Source organism: Poecilia reticulata, linkage group LG23, assembly GCF_000633615.1.
Source record: "Poecilia reticulata strain Guanapo linkage group LG23, Guppy_female_1.0+MT, whole genome shotgun sequence".
In the NCBI taxonomy this organism is placed as follows: Eukaryota; Metazoa; Chordata; class Actinopteri; order Cyprinodontiformes; family Poeciliidae; genus Poecilia; species Poecilia reticulata.
The window spans coordinates 226730-239884 of NC_024353.1; the positions used below are offsets into that span (position 1 = coordinate 226730).

Below are 13155 nucleotides of genomic sequence, written 5' to 3' on the forward strand. Positions count from 1 at the left end.
TAAGTTAGTTTTGTTTTATTTAAAGTGTACTAAGATATTTGAACTAGAAACTAGACAAAAATACTTGGTAAGACTTTATGCATTTAGAGTGAATGATCTGAAAAAGTCGACTTCTTTGCTCTTCAAACATTTAACCAAACATTAACATTTGTGTATTTTTGCTTTTTTGCAAAAACCCTGTGTGCTTAAAACTTGATTGATAAAAAGGCAGTCTTTGTTTTACATAATCAAACTGATCCTCGAATATGAGTAAATAAATCATTAAATACCTAAAATGAACAACACTGAAGCCCATGATGAGTGGCAGCGCAAACGATGTGCAGAATAGGCAGCGTCAGGGGCGCCTGCTGGTAAACGCTTTGTTTTGGTCTGATTTCTGTTGATCCGTTGCTCTAAAACCGTTCAGTTTGTCAACTAAATCTCAAACAGGAAATTCTGCAGAAAATTCAGACCCAAATCTGTCCGTGCCAAAACTCCTGAAAGGCCGTTACCCTGATCTTTGTTGAAAATAAAAATGTTGTTTTTTGAAGCTAACACTGCTTTGGATTTCGAGTCGAGGCGATGCTGCGATTTGTTTCCGCTTCTCTTCCTGAAGAGCAAAATTTTAAAGAAATGTTTTGTTCCTCTTAAGAACATTCTGAGACATCTAAGGAGGTTTCTTCATCTGGTTGCTGTGAGGGGTCAGAGGTCAGCCTATGGCTTCTGAGCCAGGCGGCTTTTTCCCTCCTCTTGTTCAAGCAGCTTGAAGTGAGTGTAGGACAGGATTCCTGCCAACGTACAGAGGATTCCCAGCGCCTGAGAGACAGACAGAGACAGAGCGAGACAGGGACAGACAGAGAGAGACAGACAGTTTAGGAGGACATTGATGTTTGACTCCATGGAGCTGAGCTAGAGGAAGTTAGCTTCACCTGATTGAGAGACAGCGGGTCATGGAAGAGCAGATATCCTCCAATCAGAGTGATGCAGAACTTGAAATGACCAAACATGTTGTAGCTGAAGGAGGAAGTCAAGGGACAACAAACGGACGGATAAATAAATAATCCCTCCTGAACCACCTGAGCCCTCATCACCACCCTTCCCCCTCCGGGCCTGAAGGATACGTTACAGCCGAAGTGTTCCCGATGATCCAGTAGATGGAAAGGTTAACGAGGAACGCCACCACACCTGAGAATAGCACCGCCACCTGGCCGGAGGGAGAACAGCAACGTTAAAACTTCAGCAGGAAAAAACCAGGGTTAGCCGCTCCGTTAGCGTTAGCATGTTTGATGTCTGACCAGAGCAGTCAGTGACCAGGGTCCGAATATCCCACCGTCTCCGGCCAGCGGCTCAAACAGCGGGATGATCCCGAGGAGGACGGCAGATGACAGAGGAGCCTGAGGTGTACGGAGGACCAAATGGGACAAGATTTAACAAATATGTCATAAAATAAATAAATAAATGTCTCATTAAATTATGTAACATACATTTTAAATGATGAAATTAAATATTTTTATAAATTAAATTCATTTAAAAATACACAATATGAAAATAAAGGAAAAATTGATGCACAGATTCTCAAAATTCTCTTCGGATATCTGAAAAGTGTGGCATGCATTTGTTTTCCGGCCATTCTGTTTTTGTGTTCACCAGCTTTGCACATCTAGACGCTGCAATTCTTGCAAATACTTCCTAGCAAACTTAGCCAAACTGGGTTGAGCACGTCTGTGAAAAGCAGTTTTAGTCGTAAAACAGCTAAATTTGGGTATGGACTTTGATTAGGCCATTTTAATATATGTTTTGATCTAAAACATTGAAGCTTGGTTTGAATGTTTGTGTTCAGAAATGTTCGCCCTATAATCACCCAGTATTTAGGAGTTCCTCTGCTTTATAAACGAACCCCCTCAGCATAATGCTGCAGGATGCAGCGCCTCTTTTTGACCATTATTGCACGGAGGGCAAAAACTGTGCAGGCTGTGATTAGTTTTGCAAGTCAGCAGTGATAAGAGAAGTCCAACTGGACTGTTTATTAGGAGCAATAACTGACCTTCGACCTGCACCAGACTTCTTACCTGATAGTAGAGAAGCTGCATGGAGTTCACCTGGAGCTCATGTTGTTTCGCCCCCACCCACTGAAACACAAACAGGGTTTTTCTGTCACCTCAGTTTAGTTTCCTGCTCTCAACAGGATCCATGGGTGGATATTTACTCACCACTTGGTAAAGTGAAGTGACAAGAACCCCCAGTGTGGCAAAAACCGTCCCTAACAGGTTGAAACGCACGTCGTAGTAGGAGTTCAATATCACCCCCAAGGTTATGGGTACCTGGAAGGACAAATGAAGCAAAACTCTCATCCTTTAGTGAATGTTTTATCATTTCCAAAATCAGCCTTTTATTACCAAAACTAGCAATTATATTTGTAATTGATTAAAAAATGGGCACATTCTGCAGATTTATCATTTAATCACTTAACCCTCCTTTATACAATATTATAAATACATTAAAACATACAAATAAACAATAAAATTAGTTTATTTGGATAAAATGAATTGATTACCTAATTAAGCAGATTAATCACAATTAATCTGATTAATAAGTAATAAGTTTAGTCATGATTAATCCAATAAATTGCCATTAATCCAATTAATTGAAATTAATTAGATTATTGCAATTAATCAAATTAGTTGCAAATATTCTGATTAGTCGCAATTAACCCAATTAGTCAAAATTAATCTGATTAATCAGGATTTAGCTGGCTAATTGTGAGTAATCTGATTAGTTGCAATTAATCCAATACATTTTAATTTATGCAATTAATTGTGATTAATCAGATTAGTCACAATTAATCACGATTAGTAATGATTAATTGTGGTTAATCGTCGAGCCCTATAGATTTTCCTCACTAGCGTCAGCTTAATCTTGGTAGAGAAGGTCTTCTTGTAGTAGGTGGTCTGGATGAGGATGATGACGGGCGTGGTCATGACTTTGGCCAGCTGGTACGTTCCTATCGAGTTGTTCTGCAGAGAGAGGTTGGTGAAGGCCACAAAGCCACAAAAGCTGAGCGCCAACCACATGATCCTGCGCACTGGGAGGCTTTTTGGACAGAAAATGTCCATTTTTTGGCAGATGTAGAGTCCCAACCACGTGACCACAAAATGAACGAGGGTGAGGGTCATGTTGGGGAAGCCGTAGTGGACGTAGATCCACTTGTTGATGAAGACGATGCAGATGGAGGAGAAGAGGTTGACCAGCAGGCCGCCGACGATGCGCCGGTTGGCTGAGAACCCAAAGAGCTGCCGGGTCATGGTTCCGGATGGCTCCCACTTCAACTTTTCCCAGAACAGATTTGTTACACTCAAAATGTAGGACTACAGAGGAGAAAGAGCAAATCAGTGAGGAACACACAGGACTGATGCAGATTGGAGAAAATATAATCTAAAGATAAGAATATTAGAACTGAGTTGATGAAAAGTTCATAAACTCAACTTTTATTATTATTATTATTTTATATTGAACTACAGAAGCAAACAGAGCCAGAGATAATATAGTTTTTATAGAAGATGGATGGATGGATAAACAAATGGGTGATGGATGGACGAACAATTGGATGAAAGGATGGACAGATGCATGGATAAATAGATGGATGGATAGAAGGATGAATTTTGGATAAATGAATTGCATAAGAAGTTAATGGATGGACAAAACTTCACCAAATTATTGGACATGTAAACAAATTGAGGGTTGAAAAGATGGACAAATGAACAGATGAATTAATGCATCAACAATTTAATGGACGTTTGGATGAATTTACCTTCAGGACAGAGAATAAAGTCTGGGATTACAATGACTTTCAACACTAAAACAGGAATCAAACCAGTCTCGTTATTCTTGTGCAGACATTTGACTCCAAAGATTTATATTTATCCTTTAGTTTAAAAACTTTATGAACAAGGAAATTTACTTATATTTTTCTCCCAAATGTATCAAATATACTAGAAATAATTTAAAAGTGAGTTCCTGTAGCTTTAATAAGAAATGTAGTTTTAATTTTAGAAACACACACAACTTGTCAATGTGTCTGAGAGTCTGCCACGCAATAAGAAAAGTTTACCTGGGGGTCTCCATCTTCCTTTCTCCTTCCCTGCTTCACTTCGGGATCCGCTCCGGAAATAACCGAGCCAATCCCAGCCTCGGTTTCCCCTGCTTCCTTGCTGCAGTCCCGGGGTTTCCAGATCCAGAATCTCTGCCGAACCTGTGGATTATTCTTCCCAGCCCGTGGACATGCAGCGGTCCAACTGACTAAAGCCTGAATCGTCCTGTTTGTTCCTGTTTCCTCCGAGTTTCACACCGCGGAGCCACAGCGGCAGCTAACGGAGCGGAGGGGGGACTGGAGAGCAGAGATGGGTCGGGCAGAGAGATGGCTCACTACACACAAGAAAAACACTTTATTTTTTTGTTATGTACGTGAAAGCTCAAAAAATACAATTCATTTTTAAAAACATTTTCTCGTAATTCTAGTAATATTATGCCTTTATTCTCAAAATGTTATTTTATTAGCATGGCCCCAATACTCTAGAACTCAAGAATAAAGTTTCAACCTGTTTATGTTGAAGCTTGGTTTGAATGTTCTTGAATCCGTTTATGTTTCATTACTTTGCAATGAGAACATCCAATTGGCAAAACACGAGGGTGTAGGAAATAGTGAATCTTTACACAAATTGTAATAATTTCCGACTAAAGGCACTTGACACAATGTAATCATTGATACTAGGTTTTCAAAACTGTTGACTTTATATATTTTATTTTTTATCCATAGTAAAACACTTAGTTTAGCCCGGTGGCTATTGTAAAGGGCTGTAAAAGTAAATTAATTATTATTGTTGTTATTCTTTAACATTTAAACACGAAGAAACGTAATTTAAATTTCAAAAAATGGCTTTGACAGGCTCCGTGTGGGTGCAATCTAACGCTTTACCTTAGGGGGCAGTAGAGAGTATTAAGCATGTCAGTTGGTGGAGAGTTTAAAAGAGAAGAAAAAAGCCTGCTAAACCTCGTGAAGCGGGAACTGACAGCTCTCCAAAATGGACTGGTAAAATATGTCATTTTACAATTTTAACTTTTTAGTTGTGTTTAATTTGCTCCTTGTTTTATATTCTGCTTGTGTTAATTTTCTTGCTGCGTAGTTTTCTTTAGCGGCAGCTAACTATGCTAACAATGCTAACCCTTCCTTCCATTGTGAATGCTCATGCTAGCAGACTAATTTTGTTTACACTTAATTTAAATTGTTCATAGTTGGAAATGGGGAAATGAATACATTAACACGAGTAATAGAATGGAGAGAATAAAAACGTTTAACTTTAAAACCGATACCAGAGTTGATGACCCGCTTTAATGAATGCTTTTTAATGTTGGAGCTTTTCTGTATCAGACAAATAGTTGTCAGTACACAATCACTGCTAAAACCTAGCATCCATAAGAGCAACGATAACATTTAATATCCCTTCGGGATCAATACAGCATATTTTAATTTGAATTGAAAACACACCCGTGTTGGATGTAGACAATTAGATTAGTTAGGGGAATGTTCTCCAGAAAGTATGAGGGTTACAAACTCAGTAAGACGACTGTTATGAAGCAACCCACACTTATTCAAGGGTTAGCGGACTCAAATAGTGCGCTATAAAAACTTTATGCAACATTAACATTACTTTATGGTGTTAATGTTGCATATTGCATGATCATAACATGAAGTTACACAGATATAAAGCATGGATAGAGTTAATAAATGCACCAATCTACTCACAGGGCACACAGCTGACTTGGCAGTTGTCTAGAAAACGGTACATTATTTCTCTAAATAGATGGTACATGATAAAAAAGTCTATGCTGAATGAGCATGCTCTTCAGAGAGCAATGCATACAAACACAATGATGGAAAATTGAGTGGATGAAAAACCCATTTAACTCCATCCATATATAGACTATTTCATCATATTTTGCTCTTAAATGTACAACTTTAAGTGATCAGATGAATAAAAATACGAACTTACCACATGTGTCTTTTTGTCCTGAAGGGGTCAGGCTGATCTGCCGTCTCCGGTGGTGCGAGATGATGAGGTGACGGTCGCCGCCCGCAGGAGGAAGAAAGTGGCCTGTATCCTTAAAGGAAAATACTTTTTTTTTTTTGTGAGCTCAGATTAAAAAAACCTCCTGATTTTGACTGTTGTTCCTGGAGAAAACAGATTATTTTTGTTTTACATGAGTTGAATGAGGAAGATTCCTCTAATCACAGGTTTGTGAATCAGGAGTTCAGAGGATAAAGATGCTATTGGAGAACATCAGAGTCCAGTAAAGTTATTAAAATGCTGTTTGTGTCTCGTAGCTTTGCAGCACATGAGAGAACAGTTGTTGTTTAGTTGATCATTTGCTAACTGCTGTTATTTAGGAGGCTTGAAATGAACTAGTCTTGGAAATTGTTAGAGAAAAGTTTGGGTTATGTTCCTGACTCTGTGCTCAGTCCCGTCACCCAGCGCCAGCCCCATCGGCCCCTCGTTCACCCCGGCCCGCTCCCTGAGGAACACCCCAGCTTCCCTGTTCCGACAGGCTGGTGAGGGTCAAAGTTCAACGTAGGATTGTGCAATGCGTTGTTCCATCTAGATATGGTTTCCAATCTTAATTTCTAAAACATAAATTACAACTGACAGAAAATATTTTCAAAAAGGGATTTTTATTTTATTCATCCTGACAGTGCACAGTGGCGTATTAGGGCCAGGTTACAATATTTAAGATAAAATGTTTACCAGAAAAATGGGTTAAAATTACAAGAAAAAAATTCAAATTCAAATTACAGAGTTAAGTTACAACTTTGACTCTGGTATTATTACAACTGTATTCTTGTAACATCATAACTTTTATTTATAAAAAAGAAAATCTTAGCCTGGCCCTAATACTTCACTGTAAATTTGACTTGAATTTAAAGTCCAAAACAAGATGGCCGCCCTGACATTACTGAACTATGGAGATCCAAGAGTTCATTGATGGGAGAGAAAAAAAATCCAGATTTTCCAAAAATTAAATCTTCAAAACCAAAAAAATTGTTTCATTCCCCAGCCCAGTCCAAACATTTTGCCATCAAACCACTTTATGTTGGACTAAACCCCAAACTTTGCTCCTGTCTTTTTGTCTCCAAGTCACTCCCAGAGTTCCAGACGTCTCCTCCATTTTGGTTCCTGGCTCTCGGACGCCACGATACACACACACACCCCGACACAACGCGGTGAGATACGCATTCAGAAGCCCATCTTGTATTTGGGTTGGTTGTATTTAATTTTTTTGTGTGTGAGCAGAACTTGGAGGACAGCGATTGGACCAACAGCTTGTATGTGTCCCCCGTCTCCGGGTTGGACAGCAGCAGCTTCTTCAGAGACGACGAGGCGAACCTGAGCTCAGCGCTGCTGAAGGAGGACGACCCAGGAGAGGCTGGTGAGGGACTCCTGTCCGATTGGCTGCTGTGTCATTTTGATCGGCACGTTTTAACATCGGGCTCTCTGATTGGCTCAGTGGCCGCCAGTCTTTTCCCAGAGTTCCTGGCCTCCTTCCTGAAACACTCTTCTTCTGCTGTGTTTGAGCTGCTGGAGGATTATCAGAACATCTGCCAGGAGAAGGTACCAGAAACGGAACCATGGAGTTCTGCTTCTTACATTTTATTTATTCTATTGATGACAAATCAATAACAATATATCTCATATTTATCATGAGATATATTGTTATTGATTTATTGTGATCAGAATAAATGGTTAATACATCTGAATATTTGCTGACCTTTGATACAGTTAACTAACTGACTCATTCTTTGGTTACCTAGCAACAACCTGCTGGCAGTTTCAAGCCCCCCCCCCCTCTAACTTTGGTTGCCTAGCAACAACTTGTCTAGTAACTGGCCAGCAGCAGTTTAATGTTCCACACTGTGCCTCAAAACGGCATAAAAATAAAAACAGAATGGAGAGAAAAGCTGGATAAAACAGGAAACGTCACACCAAATGAAATTTAAACCAAAAAACAAATCAATAATTATTGATATCGACTGATATGATTCGTTTTCCAGCTATAGTTCTATTACATTATCCCATAAATGATTGTGATAAACATTGACGTTGGCTGGATATGATATTGAACTAAAATAGTAATATTAATGCAATTATACCCACACAAAGATAAAAAAAACAACTAATTTAACACTGTAACATTTTAAATGTTACAGTGTTGTTACAGGGTTGTTAATAAAACAACCCAAAAAAACGGTAATTAAAATGGATTATGAAGTTGGATATTGTTTTAAATAGAGTATGAAAAGTCTAAATTCCTGGCTGCGTTTTGATGAGTAAAGACAGAACCTGATGTTGGTTCTGCTGCAGGTGAACGTTCTGCAGTCCGTGGTGCTGCGAGCGGGTCAGAACAGTAAGACGGCGGGCGTCCGCTGGCTGCTGCAGCAGGAGAACTGCACCTGGAGGCTCATCGCCTCTCTCTACAGGTATCCATCCAACTCCCCCAGCCCGCCTTCGTCTCCTGTTTAAATTAACCTGAGGTCTGATTCTGCAGAGATCGGATCCAGTTGGCGCTGGAGGAGGACATGATGATCGACATGGTTGTAAGTGGAAGTTTTTTTAAAATTAAAAATGAGAAAAGCAGCAAGATTAGAAGAATTCCTGCATTTGGAAGAAAAATAGAAGTAATTTCTATTACTTCTTTCTTCACGCGGCGTTAATTTTGTTCTGTCACGTTTGAACAATAAACATGTCAGAAAACATCATGATGCATCTGAAGAACAGATGAGATTTTTTTTTCTGCAGGTTCCCAGTGAAAGCGAGAAGGTTGTTGTGGAGCAACTTTTCCAGAGAGACGCCATCGTTCGACAGAGCCAGGTAACACGGAAGAAACGGCACATTCTGCACGTTTTTATTTTTACACTTTAGCTTATTTTATGTAATATTAAAAAATATTAATTAAATCTATTGAGTTGAACATTTTACTGCCTAAAATGCAACAACAAATCATTTAAGACTCAAACAATTAATTGGATTAATCATGATGAATTGATTAATGAAATTATCTTTAATTTAGTAATCGATTAATCATGAACTTCCTGAAAAATCATGTGTCTAAATGTACTAATGAGAAAATTAAAATGTTCACTTTATTCAGGATATTATGAAAGGTTCAGTTCTTCATGTTATGGAAAGATGGTCAGTCCTGATTCTAGACAAAACTCAGGTTTTTATTAAATTTACCTTTGGGATTCATAAAGTATTTTTATATTTTTGAATATGAATTGAATTTAAAGATGCATCTTTGTTCATTTTGCACAGTTTTGGACTTAAACAATATTGAAATTTAAATGTTTTTTTACTGCAGCTGGTGGTTGATTGGCTCGAGAGCATCGCCAAGGATCAGATCGGAGATTTTTCCGATAATATTGAATACTACGCCAAAAACGTCTGCTGGTGAGTTTATCTGTTGATGATTCCTCGGTGAAACTCACCTGTGTGTTTTAAAACACCTGTCTGCGTTTCAGGGAGAACACGCTTCACGCTCTGAAGATGAGGAGCAGCAGTGCCTCCGACTTCCACGTTCCTCTGGTCACAGAGCTGGTGAGGCTCGGTTCTGCAGAGCAAACCGGTCTGTACGCGTCGTTAGCATGTTAGCATGTAACGGTTGCATTTTTCTGCTCAGGACCCAGACGCTCCCCTCCGACAACAGCGCCCCCTGGCGGACCTGGACAGAGAAGACGACGCCCGGCTGCTGAAGAACCTGTTCACCCTGATCCGAGCGGGAATGACGGACGAGGTGCAGCAAACTTCACTTTGTTGATCAAAATTTCTTTTTTCTTTCAGCTTTTATTGCGTTTTTGCATGTTTTGCGTTTTGTTTCCAGGCTCAGAGGCTTTGCAAACGCTGCGGTCAGGCCTGGAGAGCAGCAACTCTGGAGGGCTGGAAACTCTACCATGACCCCAACATGACCTCAGGTCACTACTGACCACATGTTCACATGACTATCGTTCTTAAAAATAGGATTGATGATGACCACAGATAGAAAATTATGAAAAAACTGCAAAAATAAGGAATAACCTGAGTGCTTGTTCCTGCAGGAAACTCAGAGCTGCAGCCTGTTGAGGGAAACCCACAGCGAGGGATCTGGAAGGCCTGCTGCTGGAGGATGGCAGAGGAGGTCCGCTCACCTTCACCTGCTGCGTCTAATAGGAAGCAAAATATTCACTTTAAGATGTTTGGAAGTTAAAGGAAAAAATCTCCCTTATTGCTTTCTATTGTTTTTCCTTTTTCCTAGCAAACATAACTGAATTTAGGCAAAATGTTGTTTAATTGAGACACATTACACACTTAAAGCAGAGCTGCATCTAAAGATTATTGTAGTGATCAATTATTCTGACTGTTAATTGGATAAGAAATCTGCTTAGTCTGCTTATTTTTCATAAAAGCTTATTTTCTTACACAATATTAGAAATATATTGAGATGCAAATTAAAAAATAATTCAAAAGGAGCTCAATGCATAGTTGTCATGTGACACTTCCAGGAACTTTAGCTGACGGCCATCTTGGTAGTGGCCTGAGTTTATTACTTTTTAAGCAAATTGGCATTTTCTGAGATCGTCTTCTCCAGTTACTGATTAATCGATTAATCACGACTAATTGTTCAGCCCTGATTAAAATATGAATTTTTTTGTTCTTGTTCCAGGAGCAGCTGAACAGATACGAACGGGCGATCTACGCCAGCCTGAGTGGAAACATCAAACCGGTGAGTTTTTCTCAGAATGAAACAGGAGTACCCCAAGGTTCAGCACTGGGCCCGTTCTCAAACTAATAATGTTTCATCAATATTAAGGAATTATTGACTTGAAACAAACTCGCTGAAAATTTACTTATAAGTTGTTTTATTTCAAGTGAATTAAGATGTTTGCATTAGAAACAAGACCAAAAATACTGGTTAAGATTTTATGTTTTTGCAGTGCATCATTTTCATCTTAACGTTAATAAAACGGTTTGCAGGTTCTAAGTGCAAAAATGAAGAATAAGGTCCAATTACTACAGTGGATATACAAGTATTAACACCAGTATAAATACTTATGTCATTGATTTCCAATTTTCATTAAAAAATATTAATAAATAAAATAAATTAAAATTTATGGAATTTTAGACTTTGGACCAAAAAAAATCTAATTCTTAACATCACTAAAATATTCCAAGTTATATTTAATGTAACCATAGTAATAATATAATATAACCTGTTTGTGAACTACATATGGAAATGAGCCTCTCTGGCTAAATCTGTCACATTTACGTGATTTATTCATTTTCACGTTATTCGATTATAAATCTGAACCTAAAGTTTCTGGCTGTTTGTGTGTTCCAGATCCTGGCTGTGTGCGAGTCGTGGGAGGATTGCGTTTGGGCGTACTTCCGGGTCATGGTGGACTCGCTGGTGGAAAAGGATCTGATGTCATCGGGCATGACGCATCAGGAGCTGGAGACACTACCGCGGGAATATCTGGAGGCCAAGTAAGATGCACAGAGCTGGAGGGGAACCGCAGGAGGAGTCTGTCTCTGATTTCTCTGCCGTCTTCCTTCCTTCCTTCCTCTCAGCTGGACCATGGAGAAGGTTTTTGAAGAGCTGCAGGCATCAGAATCGAAGGTGAACCTCCTGATGAATGAATGAGGGTCGACGTTATGAACACATGACTGTAAATCTGTGAATCTGTTTCTGTCGTTGGAGCAGAGAGTTCTGGAGGAAACCAGAGAACATTTTCACGTCATCCAAAAGTTTGTGATTCTTGGCGATCTGGACGGTGAGATTATCTCCAGTTCCTGATATTTTTGCTGACTTTTATTTATTTTTTTGCTCATTCTGACTCTTTATGTCATCATCAGGTCTGATGGAGGAGTTTTCTGATTGGCTCACGGCCTCTAAGCCCCTCCCTCTGCACCTGCTGCGCTTCATGTCTCACCTGGTGTTGTTTTTCCGCTCCCTGGGTTTGGCTTTAAAGGTAAGGTTTTGTTTTTAATATTTCTTAAAACGTGAAGGGAAGTAGCAGTGAGGTAATTTCCTTGTTTTGTAGGAGGAAGCGTGTGTGGACGTGCTGAAAGCGTACGTCTCCCTCCTGATCCGGGACCAGCAGACCAACCTGGTGGCGAGTTACGTGGGTCAGCTTCCCGCGGCGCTGGCCACCGACCAGTACGCCGCCTTCCTGGAGACGGTCAGCCAGCCGGACCAGCGCCCCCGCTGCCTGCAGCTTGCAACTGCAGCAGGTTGGTTGTTGCAAACCTGCAGACATTGCTGCAAAACATTTAGTTTATTCATCATTCCATAATTTATACAAATAATTTAGTGTAAATGTTGCCTCATAGATTTGGATTACATGACCATGAGTTCTGCAGCAGAAAATGACGTTTTTAATACCAATCCTGTCTCTTTATGATAAAATTTGTAACATTAAATCAATTAATTGCACCAAAAACTGGATGATTAAAGTCTTCTTTTCATGTTTTTATCTCAACTATTCTTTTTTTTAAGGGTAATTTTGTTTACACAGACTTTATAATTTATTTTGTTTTGTTGTTTTTGTTTATTTTGGACATTTAAAATGTCTTCCAGTTCCATTGTTAAACACTCATTAGAATTTAAAGTTTATTGATATTGAGAATGTGTTCTTACGTTTTTATATTCATATTACTTTAAAATGGTCTTAATAAACATTATTGTTTATTGCTCTAACTTTTGGGAAAATGTATTTTCTAGCAACATTAGTTATTGTGACAGATGTATTAATTACATTTTTATTCTCTTAGTACTTATTGTTTTTTATTTTTTTGGCATTTTTTTGTTCGCTAAGCTAGTTTGATGGATTAGAAACAACATTTTAATAATTTAAATAAATTATTTTAAAATATTTTTTATATTAAAAAGATTAAATAAAACATCTAAGGTTTAATTTATGGGATAAAGGTTTAATTTATGGGATAAATTTTATTTAGCATTTTTTCTCACCTTGCCTGTAACTTAGAAGCCTCCACAGCGCCCCCTGGCGGCCAACGCTCTGAATAACACTGACTGACTTGTGAAGCCTCCACAGCGCCCCTTGGCGGCCAACGCTCTGAATAACACTGACTG

The 13155-nt window shown here is 39.0% G+C and overlaps 2 protein-coding genes across 4 annotated transcripts in view; one reads left to right on the plus strand and one right to left on the minus strand.

Annotated features, from left to right (window-relative positions):
• slc35e3 (solute carrier family 35 member E3) lies at nucleotides 1–4371 on the minus strand. Of its 2 annotated transcripts, XM_008400335.2 has the most exons (8): nucleotides 4088–4371; nucleotides 2880–3344; nucleotides 2190–2300; nucleotides 2049–2108; nucleotides 1275–1373; nucleotides 1101–1183; nucleotides 909–993; nucleotides 1–795 (listed from the first exon to the last, which is right to left on the minus strand). In XM_008400335.2, exons 2-8 carry the CDS (start codon nucleotides 3279–3281, stop codon nucleotides 694–696), a joined length of 942 nt encoding a protein of 313 aa, XP_008398557.1. In that variant the 5' UTR covers nucleotides 3282–3344; nucleotides 4088–4371; the 3' UTR covers nucleotides 1–693. The 2 variants fall into 2 exon arrangements, with proteins under 2 accessions (XP_008398557.1, XP_017158413.1); XM_017302924.1 differs by having other exon boundaries at nucleotides 2880–4371.
• Nucleotides 4372–4984: 613 nt separating this feature from the next.
• The window catches only part of nup107 (nucleoporin 107), an 11260-nt gene continuing 3089 nt past the window's right edge, over nucleotides 4985–13155 (plus strand). For both annotated transcript variants that reach the window (XM_008400336.2, XM_017302923.1), the window contains exons 1-20: nucleotides 4985–5065; nucleotides 6051–6130; nucleotides 6494–6583; nucleotides 7167–7252; nucleotides 7323–7458; nucleotides 7537–7640; nucleotides 8391–8506; nucleotides 8575–8623; nucleotides 8826–8897; nucleotides 9388–9476; nucleotides 9548–9623; nucleotides 9706–9819; nucleotides 9907–9997; nucleotides 10121–10200; nucleotides 10726–10785; nucleotides 11401–11546; nucleotides 11631–11679; nucleotides 11764–11833; nucleotides 11916–12031; nucleotides 12104–12293. In XM_008400336.2, coding sequence (XP_008398558.1) covers nucleotides 5058–5065; nucleotides 6051–6130; nucleotides 6494–6583; nucleotides 7167–7252; nucleotides 7323–7458; nucleotides 7537–7640; nucleotides 8391–8506; nucleotides 8575–8623; nucleotides 8826–8897; nucleotides 9388–9476; nucleotides 9548–9623; nucleotides 9706–9819; nucleotides 9907–9997; nucleotides 10121–10200; nucleotides 10726–10785; nucleotides 11401–11546; nucleotides 11631–11679; nucleotides 11764–11833; nucleotides 11916–12031; nucleotides 12104–12293 — 1822 coding nt within the window. In that variant the 5' untranslated portion in view covers nucleotides 4985–5057. The remainder of the gene's footprint in view (nucleotides 5066–6050; nucleotides 6131–6493; nucleotides 6584–7166; nucleotides 7253–7322; nucleotides 7459–7536; nucleotides 7641–8390; nucleotides 8507–8574; nucleotides 8624–8825; nucleotides 8898–9387; nucleotides 9477–9547; nucleotides 9624–9705; nucleotides 9820–9906; nucleotides 9998–10120; nucleotides 10201–10725; nucleotides 10786–11400; nucleotides 11547–11630; nucleotides 11680–11763; nucleotides 11834–11915; nucleotides 12032–12103; nucleotides 12294–13155) is intronic.